Here is a 20,997-nt window from a genome sequence, read left to right as displayed (position 1 = left end):
TCACTATACTGGGGCGTTAGGACCCGCACAGACCACAGGGTGAGCGCCCCCTGCTGGCCTCACTAACACCTCTTCCAGCAGCAACCTGGTTTTCTCAGGAGGTCTCCCATCCAAGTACTAACCAGGCTCAGCCCCGCTTAGCTTCAGTGGGAAACCATTCTTGGGTTACAGGGTGATATGGCTGCTGACATACTAAACAATTTCAGGTGGGTCGCGGGTGGATGAGAGGTAAATCATTAATGTGTTGATTTTATTAAAGACAAGGAACTCTCATTTCACTGTAAAACGCAACGAAGGTGAAACAAATCAAGGATAACATATGGAAAGTATGTAAAACAAAAGAAAAAAAACCTACATGAGATATTGCTTAATAATTTAACAGTTTTACCTAAAAATATACACAAGCTTAACAGAAAAGATTTTGATAAGAATTTTCCAACATAATGATTGGAAATATAAACGTGTTTAAAGTTTTTTTGGTCCCACTTTATATTAAGTGGCTTTAACTATGTACTAACATTGAAATTAATACATTTGATACAATGGACTTATTGTGTACATATATGTTTTTACATTGTACTTATATTTTAAAAATACCTGCTTGTAATTACAGCGGTAATTAATTTATGTAATTACACTGTTTACCTGTCCCTTACACCTTAAACCACCCTTAAACTTAACCATACCAGCACACCTGTCCCTAACCTTACCCGTATCACACCGCAATAGCAGAAAATGTATTTTACAATACAATATGAACACAATAAGTACATTGTACTTATTTTTCTATGTAAGTACATAGTACTTAAAGCCACTTAATATAAAGTGGGACCGTATTTTTTATTTTATTTTTTTAATTACTAATTTTCTGAATTAAAAACTAAACAAAAGGAAGGAAAGTCAAGTACCGTAGTCTAACAGCACAAAGTAGTAGTCTAACGGCACAAATCAAGGGTTGGGTATGTGATGTGTAACGGCTGTGAAGCGCTTTATGCATATGACAAATGAATAAAGCCTATATCCAGCCTTTGCTGGGGCTGAATGGATTTCATTTCTTGTGTCTGGGTTCGGGAAGTTACAGTGATGGATACAGTGTAAAGTCTGTTTAGGCTATTAAGGAAATAAAATTTTGTATAAAAATAAACGTTCATTTAAAAGCAGCTTACTTCAGTGTAACATGTTACCATATCATCATGCTTAACAGTTAACACTGAGAATTTGAATAATTGTAATGTGACGATCGGGAGCGCAGTGGAGAAAACTGCGAAAGTCACTGACACTTTTTTCGGGCTATAGTTAAATTCATTTCGGATAACCAAAAGAGTGCCTGCCCGGAGGGCTACCAGCGATTTTGAAATTTAATTCATATAATTCATGTTCTGTCTTGGTAGGAAGTCCGTTCAAACAAACATTTGAATGCAATGGTAGTTCTAGTCAGTTTAATCACCATTCTAAAATAATGTACTCCCTTCATTAAAGTACACACACACAAAAACAGGAGCACCGACACTGACAGGGTTCAATACACTTTTCTTTGGATTTGTGCAGATTTCTGAATGAACATGTCCTATGCACTCACTCTCTCTCTCTCTGTAGATAAGATGTTGTGAGTTGCTGATATCAAGGGCAAGGTGAAAGGGGGAGAGTAGCACCATTTAAAGATAATATAATATTTATTATTTGCTGGAATTTATGTTTTTTGGGTTTGGTTTGCCACAAAAAGTCACAGATCCCTTCTCTTGTGTATACTGTATGTTAAAAAGGAAGTTATTCTTGCAGCTAGAGTACTTTGTTATCTGTTAATAGCCACTTCACCATCCTCAGTGTTGCTGTTAGGTTGATGTCTACAACTGCCTGAACATCTCGTACCCATCAAACCAAGGAGCAACGCTGGAGTTTTTGCAGAGGTAAGAAATCAGTTATCAATTTCATACACCAAATCAGTTATGAACACTTTCTCTGGCTACGTGATTAGGGGTTCTCGGTAAAAAAAAAAAAAAAAATTAGAACTGCACCGTTCTCCACCCACGGTTCTTCAAGCACTTGGGTTGCATCTCAAAATCTGATGACGCATCTATAATATGGTTTGTTCAAAATAACAGTGCGTAAAACAGACAGTTCTGCTAATGTTTGTTTCTGTCGATGGATGCACATGCTGGCTCCCGATAATACATTACAACAGCAATGATGATCAAAAGAACATGAACAAAACGGTCACTCTTTGTAAACTTTGTTCAATGCGAGTGCCATATGCTCGAACATGACCATTGATTTACGCCATCACCCGGGTGTTGATAACGCACGTGCGAGCGCATGCGAAACCTGAACAGCACACGTTGTGCATTTAAACTAATTTAATTTAAGCCTTGCCAATTTAAACATTCAAGAGCAAGATGTGAAAGAGAACGCATGTGCGCTGTGAGATCTGTGTGTGCACACAGCAGACATATTCTGTTAGTGAACTTATACAGTCGAGAAAGACAACGCATATGTAACAGTATTTTGTATCCATGCATTATAGCTACTGTATATCTTAGTGACAGCAGCCTAATATGCCTGCTGTCTGTGTTGTTAATGTTAATCAAACAACAAAAGACAAGGAAATCCTTCAATGCTCTTGCTTGAATAGCTTATGTAACTTTAATAAGGATGAGGATTCATCTTTAATTTATACAGTCAAATATGCAATGGTATTTAACATTTGATTACTTTATTCAATTTCTGCACCTGAAAACTGTTAGACCTAACCGAAAAGCACTGTTAATTTAATTCTCATTTTCTTTATTTTTATTTGACAGTAATCGATTAGTCCAGTAGTCCACAGCACATACCGAACCGTGAACCTAAAACCGTGATACAAACCGAACCGTGAGCAATTTGAACCGTTACACTCCTACTACACTAATCTAAACACATTTGAAAACGCTGTTTTTGTTTCAAAATGCTCCTCTGCGTCACGTCAACACTTGCATTTTCAAAAGTTTCTCATCTACACTGAAATGTCAGAAGACGCTCAAATCATCTTACTGCGCAACCATAAATTGTAATAAAAGTGCACAGAGATGAAGATACTGAGAAATCAGACGTAATAAATTTGTCTCGTTATTCTTCTTGCACGATCATTTTATTAGCCACATATCTCACCACTTATTGATGCGTTCAGGAGAAACTCAAATCGCCATTCATTGTATGGTCTAAAACACAGCCATTATGAACACATTTTCTGTCATCTTTACAGGAATGTAATGAAGATTGTACAAAGTAATATGTATCTTTAGCAACACTGTGAAAGTTAATAGCACATAGCAGGCACATACCGGTATAAACATAGATGGGTATCGGTACAATATGCATCACATGACTAAACATGTCATCTTTCTCAAATAACTATTACAGTCCACACTACAACGTGAAAGTGCTGTTTTCAAATTTATTTACTTGGGAGAGCATCTTCAAAAAACTCAATTTTCTCAGGACAAAAGAAAAAGATGTGTTTTCAAATGTATCCAGATTAGTTTAGACGTAGCCTCTCTCTCACACACACACAACATCCCCTCACACACACAGTTACACACGATCTCTCTTGCAAACTCCCACCACAAACATGCTCTGTGCAAAATCCCACAATGCTGTTACTTTTATTGCTAGTAGCCTATATTACACGAGGTATACAGTAGACTACATATCATTACTGAAGTTTTTTGTTTTTCATTCAACAAATGTCTTTTCAAGATAAACCCAAGGGATCGAAAGTAGCGAACAACACCTTTGGAGCTGGTTGGAGCTAAACTCTGCAGGACAGTGGCTCTCCAGGAGCAGTTTGACACATGCTTTGTACTGACCACCAGCTACTTTCTTGAACACCTGCCCTTAAAGTGTCTAGTAATCCTGAAGACCGCCCTTGTGACAAAAGACTCCAGACTTGACTCAGACTCCAGTGATAAAGACTTCAGACTTGACTCGAACTTTAGATAAATAACTTGAACATCTCTGCTTTAAACAACCAACAAGGATTTTAAATGTTTTGTAACCAAGTGCACAGAGAACGTTTGAGCCACGCACCACGCAGCTCACACCAACTGCAGCTCTGATGGATCTGCAGATGAACAAATCATTTATCCGTCTCTGTGAGTAAACTAAGCCCGTCGTGATTATACAGTTCAGTCACAATGTGGTCCTCACATTATATGATGTGGTAGACATTTGTCCAGTTCGGTTCTATTGATACAACGCGGGCATGTCGAGAATGCGGTTGTGAGTCCTGAAAATGAGCAGGTGTCAAACTATGAACGCAACCGTATTAAGCAGAGCTGCTATGGCCTATATTATCTGCTCTAGAGGTTTTTGTTTTGTTTGAAACATTACTGGTGATTAGGGATGAAGGTGGACAAAGTACACAACTTCCTTACTTGAGTATAAGTACAGATACTACTGGTCAAATATTGCTCCGTTACAAGTAAAAGTTGTACTTGTACTCAGACTTTGAAAACTTTCATTCATTTTCTAAACAAAATTAAATAATTTTATATTCTCTCATCCTTTTTGTTCTTCCATTGAAAGTCCGAACAAACAAAAGTTCCATACATTAAAATGTTTATAAAGACAAAGCAGTTTAATCCAAGTCTTCTGAAGAGACACAACCTCTTTATATGACGAACAAATTTCATTTAGGCTTTTATTTATATGTAAACACTGACCAACGTACATACATAGAGCACATATACAATATAAACAAAAGCTTGACCATACTTGATTGATGCACAAGAAAAAAAAATCTCATTCTGCATGTTTCAGATTCTGTTCATTATATCTGAGGTTCTGTGCATTGATCAGTGATTAAAGGTGAATTGAAAAATAAAACATCGAATAAATGTTCATCATATAAAGCAATTCAGAAGGCCACTTGATTATTAAACCACTTGATTCGATGGATTACCTTTATGATCTCTATATGAACTTTTTGAAGAGACAAAGACTTTCAACTGAGGGTCAGAATTAAACCTCTCAGATTTCATTAAATGTTTACAACAAAGATGAACAAAGTCATAGCCTACATTTGTAACAACATGAGGGTAAGTAAATGATTTTCATTATTGGGTGAAAAAACAGCAGATAAAAATCCTTAGCAATGTCACACTTCATTCCAGCCTTCATTAGAATAATATCCATTAACTTCATGAGCATATTTTACTGAATCACACGTACATGTCCTGTTTATTCCCATGTAATGCTGTGTAAGGCCCATTCACACCAATGACGATAGCTATATCGTTCTCAATATTAAAGAATGGCTATAATGATAATGGCACAGAGAAAAGATATCGTTGGAATCGCTTTCAGAACGTTTTTTATCCAGCTGATGAACGATAAAAACATAGACAGCCAATCAGAATCCATCCTGCTGTAATGAGCTCGAGCATTTAAAGCGGCAGACAAGCACACATGCGTAAAATAAACAGAACGATATGGCCACTGGTGTGGAAGCTCACGCTAATATAGTTATCTTTATTGTTATCGTTCTTGGTGTGAAAGGGCCTTAAGGCTTGCCTGAGCGTCAACAGTAATGAAGGTGGTCTTAGTGAAGGGTCACTTTGGAGGTAGACTATTCGTTATGAAGCGCTGCAGTGATGACGTATATTTGTAGTCCAACCCAAAAGTTAGCATCACCCAAGACTTCAGCGTTAAGCTTCTGACAACTCTTTCTGTCTTTTTTTTTTAAGTTCCTGAAGATTTTGCAAGAGTGTGATTTTAAACACAATAAGCCTGTAAAAGCAGATTAGTAGATGAGTGTACCTGTTCAGCGTGATGATGTTTAATGTAGCCTACCCCACAAACTTTGTTGTCCCATTTAGCCACTATTTGCCCTTTTCAAGACAAGGAAAAGCTTCTTTTTTTTAAACACACACAAACTGATGTATTTCATGTCGTAGACTAAAAAGTGACAAAAAAATAGTTGAGCTTGTGTTAAACAACTAATTTCTGGGTTTTTTGGCCTATAAAAATACGTAATTCCTGCAGCACTATTAGTTGCTGCTAGTTTGCAGTGTTTTCATACCCTACAACAGATGAGATCTGCAGTGTTAAAATGTGATGTAACCTGTTAAAGGCACCTACACACTACAAGATAGGCTAATCAGGCTGATTTTGGGCCAATTCTCCCCTTCCAACAATCCTAGGTAAAAATCACGATTATCTTGATGGTTCTACAGATTATCAAATATTCCTGTGGTGTGAGGTGTGTTAAGTGTGCTTAGTTGAATCTGCTCGGGAAGAACATCGGGGCCGCACCGATCTCAAATCATAAATATCCTCCATGTTGAATATTTCCGATCATAAATCCTGTGTTGTGGAGGGGGGACCCCAAAGAGATTGAAGATTGAAGCATAACAACTTCATCCAAACATTTTCTGCAGAAAAAAAAGCAGTCCAAGGCAGCACTATCACCATTTCATCTTGCGTCCGCCATGTTTGTTTACTCTAAGTCACGTTTGACCGTGAGAGATTTTGCGACTGTTAGCGTGTGGTATGCATTCCTGGTCACATCGCAGCACTCCACACACTAGAGGAACAAAACTGTTAAATCTTTTAAATCAGGTTTGTGGTCTCTCACATTTTAAAAATCTGATAAGATATTTTAGTGTGGGCCAGCCTTCAGCAGCATAAAAATTGAGGGTTTACCTCAGTGTGGTTCGAATCACAACTGGCATAGCATATGTATGAAACATATTCGAATAATAATTTCCATTTCTATACTGTCTAATAGATAAGGTTACTGTTTTTTGTCACATTTAAGGATTGAGCACATTGCAAAACTGACAGATTAACATGCTGACAATTGGCTGTCATCACAATCCCTGGTGCCAACGATCCAGAGTAACTGAAACATCTGAACACCATCCTTCTCCAGCAGAGTTTCCAAATGTGCAGCCAATCCCACTTGAATTCGCAGAAAGAAAACCAGCCGCCCTTGTCTTGTATTCTGCGATGACAAAAGCAAATGGATTTCTGCCAAAACGTCAATTTTAAACTGAGGAGAGATCAGAATTTCGACCGCAGTGAAAACAAAGTGGCTGTAGTAAAAAACAAAAAAAGCAAAAAATGAAACGGCCCTCCTCCCCCTGTAGCTCACTGCCAAAAGGTGTTCTTGTTCTGATATTTGGTTTGGAGCGGCTGCCAAAAATTAGATATGTCCTTGGATATCTCCCTCTTTCCTTTGTCTCCTGTCAGGACTTGGCTGTCCTCCAATGCAACTAGCCATAGCCAGGAACAGAGGGAGCTCCATTCACACACATAAACATCACTTTGGATTTATCCTTTGCTCAAATACTGTGGTTCTTTTGTGTAATCGTATACTCTGTATACAGATACAATAGGTTTTCTGGAATCTTTTTGTAGGCAAGCGCTCCATAAGTAGATGTGTTTGTGCTTTGATAAATGGATCGGTCTCCTGATTTGACCCGGGTTTTTCCATTGGCTTTCTATGAAACGATGAAGACTTAGAAGAGTTTCTTTTCCATTTTGAAACAACTATACAGTGATACTCATAGCCAGAACTACTGCACTCAAATCAACATTTTGTATTGTACCAAAACTCGATAGCCTACAACCTCCATTTCTGATACTGACCACAGACCTTCAATTCAGTTCAACCATTTCATAAGGCCTCAGCGAGGATAAAGGTTTAACCAAAGCTTCTGACCAAACTCTGACGCAACCAAAGCATTGATTTAGGCTAAATGCCATATCGCTCTTCAGAAGTTCGATATTCGGGCATAAATATTGAAAGCATGTCTCTATGCATTTGAAAATTAAATGAAAATTCAGTCATCATTAACTTGTTTTAAACCTGTATGACTTTCTGCTGTGGTAAATAAAATTATACAGTTTGAAGAATGCTGGCAACTAATCAGTTTTGGTTACCAATGATTTCCATTATAGACAAAAAATATTGAGACAACTTTTGTAAATGTAGGCAGGCAGAATTATAATTTTAGCGCAAACTATCCCTTTAAGGTGTGATATTCAAAACATATAATTTGTCTTGTATCCTCAAATGGTATTGGTCTCATAGAAGTCGGCATTAAACAACTTCTTCCCTATCGTGAAATATATCCGAGGGAACCCGGTGTTCGAACAATAAAAAAAACATAGTGCTGGGATTTGATTTTGTCCATAACAAGGGAATTGATTGGATCGTTGTCAGTTGCTAATTGCTGCGTGAGTGAGTGACAGGTTTATGGAGGTGATGGATTATTTTCACGCCGCCATGCCGGTTGGTGCACATGTCATCAGAGAAAGAATATATGTCGTTGAGTGAGGAAGATGAAGTTATTCTGATTAAAGATTACAAGAGCAAAAAAATAAACAATGATGTGCACTGATAAATCATGTATAATAAACACTGCAATATTCCATATAAAAATAAGAATTGTCCATTTTGATTTCGTGGTGACTTCGTGGTAATTTCCCCTAGAGAACATTCTGGCTCTATCCAATCGCATACTTCACTACTATATAGTAGGCGAAAAACAGTATGTGACAAAAGAAGTATGTCCGAATTCACAGGACTCATAAAAGAGTAGGCAAAAAGTACCCGGATGCCCTACTTCTTCCGGCGAGATTCCTTATGTATTCTTACGATGCACACTTTACTATTCCATGAAGCCACGGGAAAGGATTAGGCTAGTGAATGGAGGTGAAGCACGCAACTGATGCTGGAAGGTCACATGACGATGACAACATGGTGAATGTAGTATGTCTGGATTACATTCTACACATACTTTTTAGTGGTCGTGAAGTTACTTATTCAGAATAAGTACCTACTCACGAGAGTATGCGGTTTTGGACACAGCCCATGTGTTTCAAGTCAAAGATGCTGAGAAAAACCACCCAGATCGCCTTGTCATAGCTCCTCCCCTTTCTGCAATTAGGCAAGGATTTCAGCCACTCAAATGAGGGGCAGGATACTAATAAGCTCAGATAGGCTAAGTGTGAAGAACATTGATGAATACAGCAGCAAGCAATCCCTCTTAAATTCAGGTTCTGAATAATATCTGATCTTGGTAAATGTCAGCAAATGTTAATTTACCCATGCAACCTCATGACAGATATAGGAAACCAAACACTTAGATCAACAGTTGCATCATTGCTACCCATTACACTCAAAACCTAGTAGTGAGACTCCTACTTGACAGCATCTTGTGGCAGCACAGGATGTTAAAATGCCCACAAACGCTGTCTAGGTAGGCAGCTCGCAAGGTTTTGAGACACATGCAGTCTTTAATGAGTAAGAACACAAGTGACATGGAAAGCAAGCCTACACTGTGGCTTATAGTGGAAATTACTATAGGCGCTTGACAGTGCAAACACACGCCTACTCTCTATCAGCGGGAAACTGATGCATGGCCACGATTACAGTAAATTACGCCGAATAATGTCTCTTCGTTTGAATATACCACTATTATGTATAAGTTAGATCAAAATCACACAGCAATGGGTATTTCTCCCACTGTCGCAAATGCTGCTGTCCTTCAGGGTGAGTTAGATAAACATTCACCTTACTCTGTTACCCAACAATGATTTCCATAAGTACTGATGAATATGTTGGTTACTGAGGTCAAATTAAACCAATATAATAGAGTATACCATGTAAGTTAACGTTAAAGGCAGACTATAGCGATAGTCCACTTTTTTCTTCAGGTTAAAATGGAGCTCTGCAGTTTTTAAGTGCGTCCCCAAATTCAAAACAACCACATCGTTTTAATTATTTATGTTCAAATAACTTACAGCTGCAATTCCACATTTAAACGTAAATAAATGGGATTATAATAAAAACTGCACGTTGAAGTGTGGTGGTTTAAGGAGCAAGAGGTAAACTCACCCATTTTTGAAGCTGCTGCTGCTGCTGAAGTCTACGAGAGTAAATCCATACACTAGATTATGACAAGCACTTTACAATCCCTCAAACTCAAGCAAACGGCTTTTTATCGCTTTAAAATGGCGTCAGTCGCAATCTCGGGTGAGATTTGTTTTTGCAAACAGAAAAACACACATGAAGAGTGTTGTATTCGCGGTCGATCAGCGGAGTGCGTCTGCAGATTCAGATGAAGTGTGGATTGAAGCGGGAATATGGTGTACAGTCACAGCGCTGCATTGCTTCCCTCTCAAATCATCAGACTCGGGGGTGGATCGAGCCTTCCCACTGCGGAGAAAACAAATCTGCTCTTACGATCCTTAATAATTTCCAAAGTCCTGCTTTAGATGACACGCCGGACCCGAGCGGTCGTGCAGGGCAAATATCCAGGGATATGCAGACTCTGCTGGTTCCGTTTCTGGACGTGTTTGATCGGAGTTAAGCGAGTGTGATGTGACTCTTGTTAGACTCCCGCAGTAGTTTTTGATAATGATCGGTGTGCTCAGCTCTCAGCAAATGCTCTGACTTGCCCTGCTGACTGCTCCTCAGCGCCCTCTACTTTTAGCGCAAAGTATTTGTCTATTTATTTGTTTGCCTGTAGCACAACATATGTATTTGTTTTTAATCGTTTGTTTATTTGTAGCACAAAATGTTTATAAATTAATGATTCATTATTATTAATTAATTATTGATTATTTTTCTGTTTGCTTGTAGCTCAAAATATGTATAGGCTACTCATTTATTTGTATTTATCTATAGCGCAAAATGTGGATTACTTTATTGTATCTGTTTGCGTTTAGTCCAAAATATGTATTTATTCATTTATATATTTATGTTTGCTTGTAGCACAAAATATTTATTTATTTGTATTTATTTATTTATTTGTATTGTAAAAGGTTTATTAATTAATTATTTCTTTCTGTTTGCTTGGATCTTAAAATATGTATATTTGTATATGTTTGCTTGTAGCGTAAATATATATATATATATATATATATATATATATATATATATATATATATATATATATATATATATATATATATATATATATAGGCCTATATATATATATATTATTTGTACTGTAAAAAAAATTAATGACTGAATTAATTGTTTTGTTCTGTTTCCTTCTAGAGATCTTAAAACATGTATAATTGTATATGTTTGCTTGTACCACAAATCTTGATTTATTTATTTACTTACTTACTTATTACTTAGTACTTAAAGCATAATAAGTCCTTATTTTTATGTAAATATTTCTGTTAAGGTTTTTTTTCATCTTTATCATATAAATCTTAATTTGTCCTTGACATTTTCATTGTTGATTTATTTATGTTTAAGCAAACACTAATTGATTTTCAACATCCCTCCATTTATAGCCTATAACTTGTTCATCTTTATAATCAATGAATAAATTCATGCAATCCAAATTGTAAGCAGCTCATACCCTTTTTATTTTGTTATTTTCTCTCAAAGCGACTATATTTGGCAGACCGAAATATTATTTCACTTGGCACAGCTTGCCAACTTGCATATAAAAGTAAATAGTAGCAAATACTAAGGCTATATTTGATTTAAATACAGCATTTTTAGCTGTGAAGTGAACTGTCATCACTCATCCCCCACATTATTCACCTCTTTTGGCCTTTAGACAGAATGGGTGTTTATATCTGTGTATTGATTGAGAGAGAATGTAATGACGCTCTGAGACCTCTTCAATATAGAGGTCAGCATCTGCTCCCTTGACGGCCAATCAATGTCTCGACTGTGTTAGTAAATAGTTCTCATTGGTCAACCTTGAAAATCAATGACGCTACCGATTATTCAAAGAGATTCAATTCAAGGTTGCCATGGATACCACATGTAAAGAGTTTAGACTAGAGGTTTGTGTGATGTGCATATTATGGACTACTCTGTTTTTCGGCTTTATGCTGAACGTCACATGAACAAACAGGAAAACAGGTCTCATTGTATCCGCTTGTCGGAGAAAGTGTTAAAGGGTTAGTTCACCCTAAAATCGGGTCAATGGAATCATCATAAATAGGAGTTTCCATAGGTAAAAATTGGACAAAATCACCCTCTTAAATTGTATTTACCACTGGGAAGCTCGGGATTATTTTGAGTTCCTAAATTGGGCGGGCCCTTAACTTTAAATATGGCGAAGGGGAGAACAATTGCTGCTGTGACTGGTAGCCTATTTATAAGGTTTTTCCACAACAGCTAGCCTACATCAACATGTCGTTAAAACAGTGCATTTACATATAATCATTTGAAGCGTATTATGTTTTATACACAGCGGAAATAGCCTCTATTTGACCGAAATTCCAGAATCTTCAGCAAGCTGACTAGTGTGGTGAATATTTATGGTTGTCAATGAATGGGACCTTGGGACGCTAAATATAATTTTTGCTTTAATAAGATTTCCCCAATAAATAAGTAAGAATAAACCTGGTGTCCTCCATATTCTTGTTGTTTTCAACACAAAGCACTTAATGCAACAGTCAGTGGGAAGTATGACATTTCCGATAGCATGCGTGAAGCACCCTCGTGTCTTTTAAATTGGTGGTAATGCCCTTTTCACAAGATGTAAAATAAATCTCTGATGTCCCCAGAGTGTGTGTGTGAAGTTTTAGCTCAAAATACCCCACAGATATTTTTATGAAGCATGTTAAAGTTTTAACTTTTTGAGGGTGAGCAAAAACACACCGTTTTGTGTCTGTCCCTTTAAATGCAAATGAGCTGCTGCTCCTGGCACAGGGGGCGGAGCTACAACAGCTTGTGTCCTTTTACCTCACACAGATATTCCACTGAAAATTTCAACAACTTTTAGCCTTTTATGTTCAAACCGGAGTCAGACAAAGATGGAGAGACTCAAGAAGTGACAACATGTAGAAGCAACAGGACATATCTGAATGGTTAGTTGATGAATGTATGTAGCTTATGTGTAGTTATCTTCTAGTCATTGATTAGCATAGACCCTTTTACAGCCCACGTGATCAAATAGTTGCGCGCGCATTTTGGCAACGGAAGTGGTGTTGTTCCCCACTGGCTCTAACGTGTTAGCAACTCCGAAAGTTTATCAAAACGGTTTCCCAGCATCAAAATGTCTGATTGTTGCGTTTACGGTTGCACTAATCGATATTCCACCAAGGGGCTTAAGTTTTATAGGATTCCGACAGGATCACGGCCGTTTCAGAAGAACCGGCAGCGCCTGTGGCTGCAGGCGATTAAACTTGTTGATTGGAGCGAAGACATAATAAAAAATGCTCGCGTCTGCAGCGCCCACTTGACACTCTGTAAATGTAAATTATAGGGTTGGTGATGTCACTAACCCGGGAGGATGCTCGTGTAGTCCCTACCAGCCGATGTAGTCCTTAAAAATTATTTCTTTAAAAGCAATCTCTCTTTGCTTTGAACTCTGAGCATTGTAACTTTGTATAATCTCAAACAGCAACATTACACACTAACCTAAAGTTAGAAAAGTGAAATCATAATCAACCACACCTTTAAAAATGACCTTCGTTCATCTTCGGAACACAAATAAAGATATTTTTGATGAAATCTGAGAGCTTTCTGTCCCTTCGTTGACAGCCTAACTACCACTCTCAAGCCCCATAAAGGTAAAATAATTAATTAAAAGTAATAATTAATCATTAAAGTAATCGACTGCAGTGGTTTGTGCACATGTGCACCTCAATTTTATGAAGTGACGCGAGTGAAAAAAAGCGATGTGAATGTGATGCTCTCGTGAATGTGTGTTTCATTTAATTTAATCAGAAAGGGTTCATTTGTGTTCCAAAGTTAAACGAAAGTCTAACAGGTTAGGAATGACATGATGTTGAGTAATTAATTAATATATCATATATATATATATATATATATATATATATATATATATATTTTTTTTTTACAGAATATGGATTCTTTTTTGCGCATAACCCCCATAATGAATAATGGAAATTAGCCTATATTGTGACCAATATATTTATATGCCGGTCTCAGCATTTATAATGAATTGGCTATAGGCCTACTGTAAAGAGTATTTGTCACTGAATGTTGAGTTAGTCCTCAGATCTGTGAAGAGAGCAGTAGGTGAGAGGTTTTCATATGCAGTTTGTTTCTCACACTAATATGTGGTTTTATTGTAAGTTCTTCCGCAGCACTTGAGCAGAACATGCAGAGTCTCAAGAAGCAACAGCTTTTGGTTGCAGAACATGTCCATGATTGTGGCTTTATTCTGCTAAAGTCTTGTAGCTTATAAATAGATATTTTAAAGATCGAAACCTCTATAAGACTGTGAGCAAATTAGCCGCTTATTTTATGCTTTTGAGAATTGTATATTTTTTGTAACCTTATTAAGATGATCAAATGTCTTGGAACCGGAACAACTTGGACATAAAACAGTTTACATAATTTCATTTTCAGAAGGTTTCACAAATGTGGATTGTAAAAAATAACTACAGATGTCAATATCAGCCCATGACAAAAACCTTGGCTTTAATTTGCAGAGTTTCACTATTATCTTGCTCACCTGTTCTTCACAATGTAGTTTTTCATCATGAAATCTAGAAGTTTTGAAATGAACAATCATACACTCCGCAGAGAAGATGATGACTGAAACTTTGACTGAAACTTGTAATGACAATGGACCTGTTCTTAGTGGCCTATATCCGTTGTTCGTTTGTGCTTTCAATAAATGTGTGTACATACATTTAAATAAAACGTAATTGCTTACAATTACTTTTTTTGTTTGGTTACAGATAATTTGCTTTATATTCAAAGCACACACAGAAAAAGAAAAAGTGCTGCATCACTCATTTCAAATGAGGCCAGTCTGATGCAGCTGATACAAAACAAGTCTCTGATGCTTCTCAAGCAAATGAACGACTAGTTCAACATCATGTATACGATTTTAATCTCACCAATCAAAAAAACACATTTTCATTATAAACCAGTCAGAAGTCATTCTGTAATTTGAGGACATTGGGTTTAGCAGCAGTTAAGAAAATTTATCTGATGGGGTTAGTGCACAAAACCACAAATGTGTTTATCAAAGTCAAAGGAAGTGGGCGTCTTCATAAGAACAGCTTGTGCTAACCACTTCCTGTTGAGATGGGAAACTTCTGATGGAGATAGAAGGCGTACAGTAAACAAGTCAAACAAAAAGGTATCTAAGGGGGGAATGTGTTTTAGAAGAACAATTGTGTGATAATTACACTACAGACAGTCTGTTAAACTTCTCTACCCAAACGCACGAGAATCAAAATTCTTTGTGAAGATCCATATTGATTGTATTAATTAAAGAATAATAATGCTTTCATTGCTGGACTGGTTGAATATTCACTGTTAGATTTCAAAATATCTTTGTTGTGCCTGTTGCTGACCGTGTTGAATTCTGTGCTTGCATCTGAAAATAGAATACTGAATAGAAGAATTAAAAGACACACCACATCTACAAATCTGCAAAAATGGAAGAACATATCCTCATTGGATTCAGCCGATCAGACATGTAAAATTATGTGTAAAAATTTCCCTATATATCCTATATTGTGAGAGAAAGAAAAAAGTAGCCTAATGCAAAGAAACAGGAGAAATTAATATTTCACTCGATATTCACACATAACGGAACATTATTTAGATTAGATTATGATTTAAATTCTATACTAGTCTATTAATATTTAGTTTCTAGTAAATAGGCATATACATGTAGTGTAAATGAAAAGAGACGCTCGAGCGTGTTTTTGCTTTGACAACAGTGCCCTCTGCAGGAATATATATTTATTAATGTCGTAATGCGCAACATCGATTTGTGTTTAAATTATGAAAGCAACCATTTAAAATAAAATTAAGGTAAGCAATGAAAATAGATTTATAGCTAAGGATTTGCTTATGAAACAATTCGTCATGTAAATAGATTCTCGCTGAAAATATTTTCTAACAGAGGTCTTTATGATTCTCGGTGAAGGTCGGCGCCCTTAATAAACTGCAAAATGGCTTGCATTTATTTAAAATAGTCTTCTGTACATAAATTAAATTAAAATACTGGCAGCGTGCCTAAAATCATTGTCCGTTTATTATATATTCTGTAATATTAGTCACAACATTTTAACAATATAAAAGCGTGTTTATTTGTTTGTTTATTTAATAACTAAATTATCAAAATTAATATTATGTCATTAAAATATGATAAACAAATCATGCAGCAAAAATGTAATATTGGCTAATAAACACATCCAATTTCCGTTTCCACTTGTTGGACTTTTATTTGACCCGGAAGTGTAAAGTGCTCTTTAATACAGGAGGAAGTTTGCTTTCACAAAGAACAGTTTTGCAGTTGGTATCATGTCATTAGATGTAAAGTCTAGATCGAAGCGCTATGAAAAGCTGGACTTTCTGGGTGAAGGACAGGTAAACGACATATTTCTGAGCTGTTGTTCGATCGAATACATTAGAACAGAACAGCCTGCATCTGCAGCACAGCTCTTGCAGCTGCATATCAATCTTCAGTTTTATCAATGTGTCCTGTCCACAGATAATGTTGTACCATTATTTTGCAGTTTGCAACTGTGTACAAGGCAAGAGACAAAACCACAAACACCATTGTTGCTATTAAAAAGGTAAGACCATTCCCATTATTGCGGCAAAACCATCACTTGTGATCATATTCGCTTGTTGTTATTTTGCATTGGGTACTTGAATATTTTATTATAGATTTTGTTGGTAACACTTTACACTAAAGTTGAACGTGTTAACATTAGTTAACATAAACTAACAATAAACAATGCTGTATTTATAATCTCAATGTTAAATGTAACATTTAATAATACATTCGTGTAAATGCACTGTGAACTAACATGATCATAATGAACAATTATATTTTTATTAACAAAAAAATAATAATGTTTAAAGGTGCTCATTGTTAGATGGCAATTAACTAATGTTAACAAATGAGACCTTATTGTAAAGAGTTACCATTTTGTTTTTATCATTGTTCAGTAACATCATGTCAAACAGTGAATTTCTTGTTTACAGATAAAAGTGGGACACAGAACCGAGGCGAAAGATGGTGCGCTTTGGATCAATCTTAATCTTTATATATATATACACACACACACACACACAGAGAGAGAGAGAGAGAGAGAGAGAGAGAGAGAGAGAGAGAGTTTAATTTGAGTCTTGCATATTTTCTTCTGTTATCCAGGCATCAACAGAACAGCTCTTCGAGAGATTAAGTTGTTGCAAGAGCTCAGTCATCCCAACATTATTGGTGTAAGTCATTTCTTTATGCATATCAATCTATGATGTGTTAATTATGGCATAATTCTGACATAAATGATGAACCTGTTTTTTGCTTTCAGCTCCTGGATGCTTTTGGGCACAAATCCAATATCAGTCTTGTCTTTGACTTCATGGAGACAGATCTCGAGGTGACGGCAGATGAATGCACTTGGACATATATTGTTCATTTCAGTAATTTTATCAACAAACCTATCACAGAGCAAAAGCATTAACAATAAAAGTCAATGTCAACACAAAAACAAGCATGATGTTTTTCAGCCCTATCATTTGTTTGATCAGTGCTGTTACAATGAATAATATAAGTGCATTGTTGTATTATGGTCTGTTTCAGGTGATCATAAAGGACACCAGTCTCGTGTTGACGCCAGCCAATATAAAGGCATACATTCTAATGACATTACAAGGTCTGGAATACATGCATGATCATTGGATCCTGCACAGGGTGAGGCGCTGAGATATCTGCTCTGTTTTTAGTTATGAACACTACCGGTCAAAAGTTTGGGCTCAGTAAGATTTTTTTTTCTGGAACACCAGAAAGAAATTCACACTTTTGTTAGGCAAAGATGCATTCAATTTATCAAAAGTGACACTGAAAACATTTATAAATTGATGTTGCAAAAGATAAAATGCTGGATAAAAAACTAAGCAGCACAGCTGTTTACATAATTGATAATAATAATAAGAAATGTTTCTTGAGCAGCAAATCAGCATATTAAAATGATTTCTGAAGTATTATGAGACATTGAAGACTGGAGTAATGATGCTGAAAATTTCAGCTTTGTAATCACAGGAATAAACTATATTTTAAAATATATTAAAATAGAAATTTTAAAATAGACATAAACAGTTATTCTAAATTGAGATAATATATTTATTTTAAAAAATATGACTTTTTTTTTTTTTTTTATAAATGTTGAACTACTTGACTTACTCCCAAAACAAAAGTTCCTGTATAAAACTGGCACCTTTTTTTCAGGATCTGAAACCCAATAATTTGCTACTGGATGAGAATGGAGTCCTGAAGCTTGCGGATTTTGGCTTAGCCAAAGCATTTGGAAGCCCGAACAGAGTGTATACACATCAAGTTGTTACAAGGTTTGTGTAAATCTCTGATAATTCTGAGGTGTTAACATTTACTATAGTACTTGGATCTTCTTTATTATGCTATTGTTTGACTTTTCATGTTGTGTGGTACTTCTCAGATGGTATCGTGCCCCAGAGCTGCTCTTCGGTGCCAGGATGTACGGTGTAGGTGTGGACATGTGGGCAGTTGGCTGCATTCTTGCTGAGCTTTTACTCAGGGTGAGGATCTTTGTACAGTGTTTGTAAAGCCATTTGGCTCTTTTGAAAACCAATCTGACCATTAACATGTATTTTAAAGTCAGCATGAAATGGAAGTTGCGCTAGTGCTTCTCTATTGTGACGTTACATCCGAGTCAAACGGCTTCTCAAACAAGAAAAAATGTGGCACGGGACTTGATTTTGTCCGTCGGGAATTGATTGGATTGTTGTGGTTTGCTATTGCTGTGATGTCATGTGAGTGACAGGTTGTCCCGCCCTCGCACCAGTAAACACATCATCAGAGAACAGAAGAGATGTTGCTGCAAAAGGGAGGGGAAGTTATTATGGTTAAAGATTACGAGGAACCAAATGAAAAATTATGAACATGAAATTGAAAAAATATGTCATAATGTGCATTGATAAATCATTCATAATACTGCAATATACCATAAAAAACAAGAATTGGTCATTTTGATTTAATGGTGACTTTAAGAATGATTTGTTCTTGTATTTTAGTTGCCATTTTTGGCAGGAGATTCAGACTTGGACCAGCTGACGAAGATATTCGAAGCTTTGGGAACACCAACAGAGGACACGTGGCCTGTGAGTTGTAGTTATCTATTTATTTGTGATGAGAGTGTTTTACTTCAGCTTCATTTCCACACGCCTATAACGATAACTATTTTAGCATCCACACCATCGCACAATTACATAGTTTATTTTAAGGTGCAGTTATGTTGTCAATTCTCAAGCTCTTTAAAGCAAGATAGATTATGATTGGCTGTCAATGTTTTATCGTTCATCAGGTGAAAAAAATCTGATTAAAAAATATATAATTTTGTTATCATTAGAGTTGTGGTCTGGACTCTGCTTTTTTTTTTTTTTTTACATTCTTTTTTACATTTAAAATTATTATTTTTTAAATATACCTTGATTATTTGATAATAATCACTTGCATGTACTGGTTAATATAAGGTAACTACATGGGTTAAGGTTAGGTTTAGGGGTAGTGTGACTGGGCAGTGGGAATTTACTTGAGATACTATTAAGGGACACATCATTCATATTTTCATATGTCCAATCTTTGAGGCTTTGAGAAATCTGTGTCTAAATGAGGTAGAATCATTGATTTGTGCCGGTTGTTGTTTCAGGGGATGTCCAGTCTCCCAGACTATGTGTCATTTAAACTATTTCCTGGCACGCCACTGGAGCACATTTTCAGCGCAGCTGGTGATGACCTTCTGGAGCTCCTGAAGGGGTTATTCACCTTTAACCCCTGCACACGCTCTACAGCTTCACAGGTGCCAATAACCTGGTTGCAGTTTAATCAACTTAATCGTAATGCTTAAAGCTAATCTATATTTAAAGAGAGTGAACGAATGTATACTCTCGTTTCAGGCTTTAAAGGTGAGGTATTTCAGCAATAGGCCAGGACCAACCCCGGGACCGCAGCTTCCCAGACCAAACTCCTCAACTGAAGTCCTGAAAGAAAAAGAAAACCTGATGATTGGAATCAAGAGAAAACGTGACAGTATTGAACAGGGTGAAAAAAACATGCACAAACACTTGATGAATGCATCTGATAGCGTGTTTGTTTCTTTAATGGATATATCCGTGTTGTTAGACAGTGTTCCAAGGGAAATGCTTATTTGTTCAGAATAATCAATTCCAGTGCTGGTTAACATATAGAGATCAACAGATAAATAGGAGTTGTTGCTCTGTTTAGATTACACTGATATATAATGGATATGGATAATGTATAATGAAAATAGTGTCCCACATGGTAATGAATGTTTTTTTTTTCTTATTCCTATTCCATTTCTTAGGTACCCTTAAAAAGAAACTGGTGTTCTGAGTGAATTGGATGCTGTTTTCTTCCACTGGTCCTGCATGAATGGAAAGGAACGTATTTATGTGTCAATCCGTTTTTTCAGTTATTTTTTTATGTACTATAAATATTAAATTATAGAAACATTTAGTTTTGCCTGTTGTCTGTTTTAATTAGTTATGCACATCACCCCCATTTATGTCACTAGTATAATAATTTACAAAAAGCATATACAATACATTTTAATTTTTAGTAATAATTAAAAATATATACAATATTTCACAGTAAAAAAAAAAAAAATTCTAATAAGCTATGCTTTTAAGGATTTAATGTCTAGTTAATAGTTTACAGATTGGTCTGCCCAGTGTTCTCTGATGCAGTTTTGAAGCCGCATCATTATTCCTGAGTGAGGTGCTGTTGTGTCACAGACCTGCCTGTATCTTCTCTCTGCTCTGGCAGTTCGGTTTGTCAGAGAACTGGCTACACTTCACCAACACTTTGTGATATGTTGAGAGTTTAAGATTTACAGTTAGCACTTATATAACCAAACACCATTTAAAACCCATTAGTATTACATAAATTAAATAAATCCATATCAACCTACATGTAGTTTATTGAACCCTATCACTTAGGCTACTGTTGAAAACAGATGTCTGCAACTTGAATACTTTACACA

At 36.2% G+C, this 20,997-nt stretch overlaps 2 protein-coding genes across 2 annotated transcripts in view; one reads left to right on the top strand and one right to left on the bottom strand.

Annotated features, from left to right (window-relative positions):
* setbp1 (SET binding protein 1) overlaps positions 1 to 10,470 on the bottom strand; it is a 67,732-nt gene extending 57,262 nt beyond the window's left edge. The window contains exon 1 of the mRNA XM_079608163.1: positions 9,881 to 10,470. The gene's annotated coding sequence lies outside the window, so the exon portion shown is untranslated. The remainder of the gene's footprint in view (positions 1 to 9,880) is intronic.
* Positions 10,471 to 16,164: 5,694 nt separating this feature from the next.
* Positions 16,165 to 20,471, top strand: cdk7 (cyclin-dependent kinase 7). The gene is made up of 12 exons (XM_079608162.1): positions 16,165 to 16,321; positions 16,471 to 16,530; positions 16,946 to 16,979; positions 17,115 to 17,182; positions 17,272 to 17,340; positions 17,544 to 17,654; positions 18,189 to 18,307; positions 18,415 to 18,514; positions 19,010 to 19,096; positions 19,645 to 19,794; positions 19,892 to 20,036; positions 20,320 to 20,471. The coding sequence occupies exons 1-12, from the start codon at positions 16,256 to 16,258 to the stop codon at positions 20,346 to 20,348; spliced, it is 1,038 nt and encodes a 345-aa protein (XP_079464288.1). The 5' UTR covers positions 16,165 to 16,255; the 3' UTR covers positions 20,349 to 20,471.
* The last annotated feature ends 526 nt before the right edge of the window (positions 20,472 to 20,997 follow it).

The sequence above is a fragment of the Phoxinus phoxinus genome (assembly GCF_949152265.1).
Source record: "Phoxinus phoxinus genome assembly, chromosome: 3".
Lineage (NCBI taxonomy): Eukaryota > Metazoa > Chordata > Actinopteri > Cypriniformes > Leuciscidae > Phoxinus > Phoxinus phoxinus.
Note: the sequence above shows the minus strand (reverse complement) of the source record. Positions and strands in the feature narration are given on the sequence as shown.

What these genes read in the sequence shown, in the direction of transcription:
- cdk7 (XM_079608162.1), top strand. Translation starts at nt 16,256, where the DNA reads ATGTCATTAGATGTAAAGTCTAGATCGAAGCGCTATGAAAAGCTGGAC. An exon ending in ACTTTCTGGGTGAAGGACAG is followed by an intron (nt 16,322 to 16,470) that starts GTAAACGACATA and finishes ATTATTTTGCAG; the next exon opens with TTTGCAACTGTGTACAAGGC. An exon ending in CAGAACCGAGGCGAAAGATG is followed by an intron (nt 16,980 to 17,114) that starts GTGCGCTTTGGA and finishes TCTGTTATCCAG; the next exon opens with GCATCAACAGAACAGCTCTT.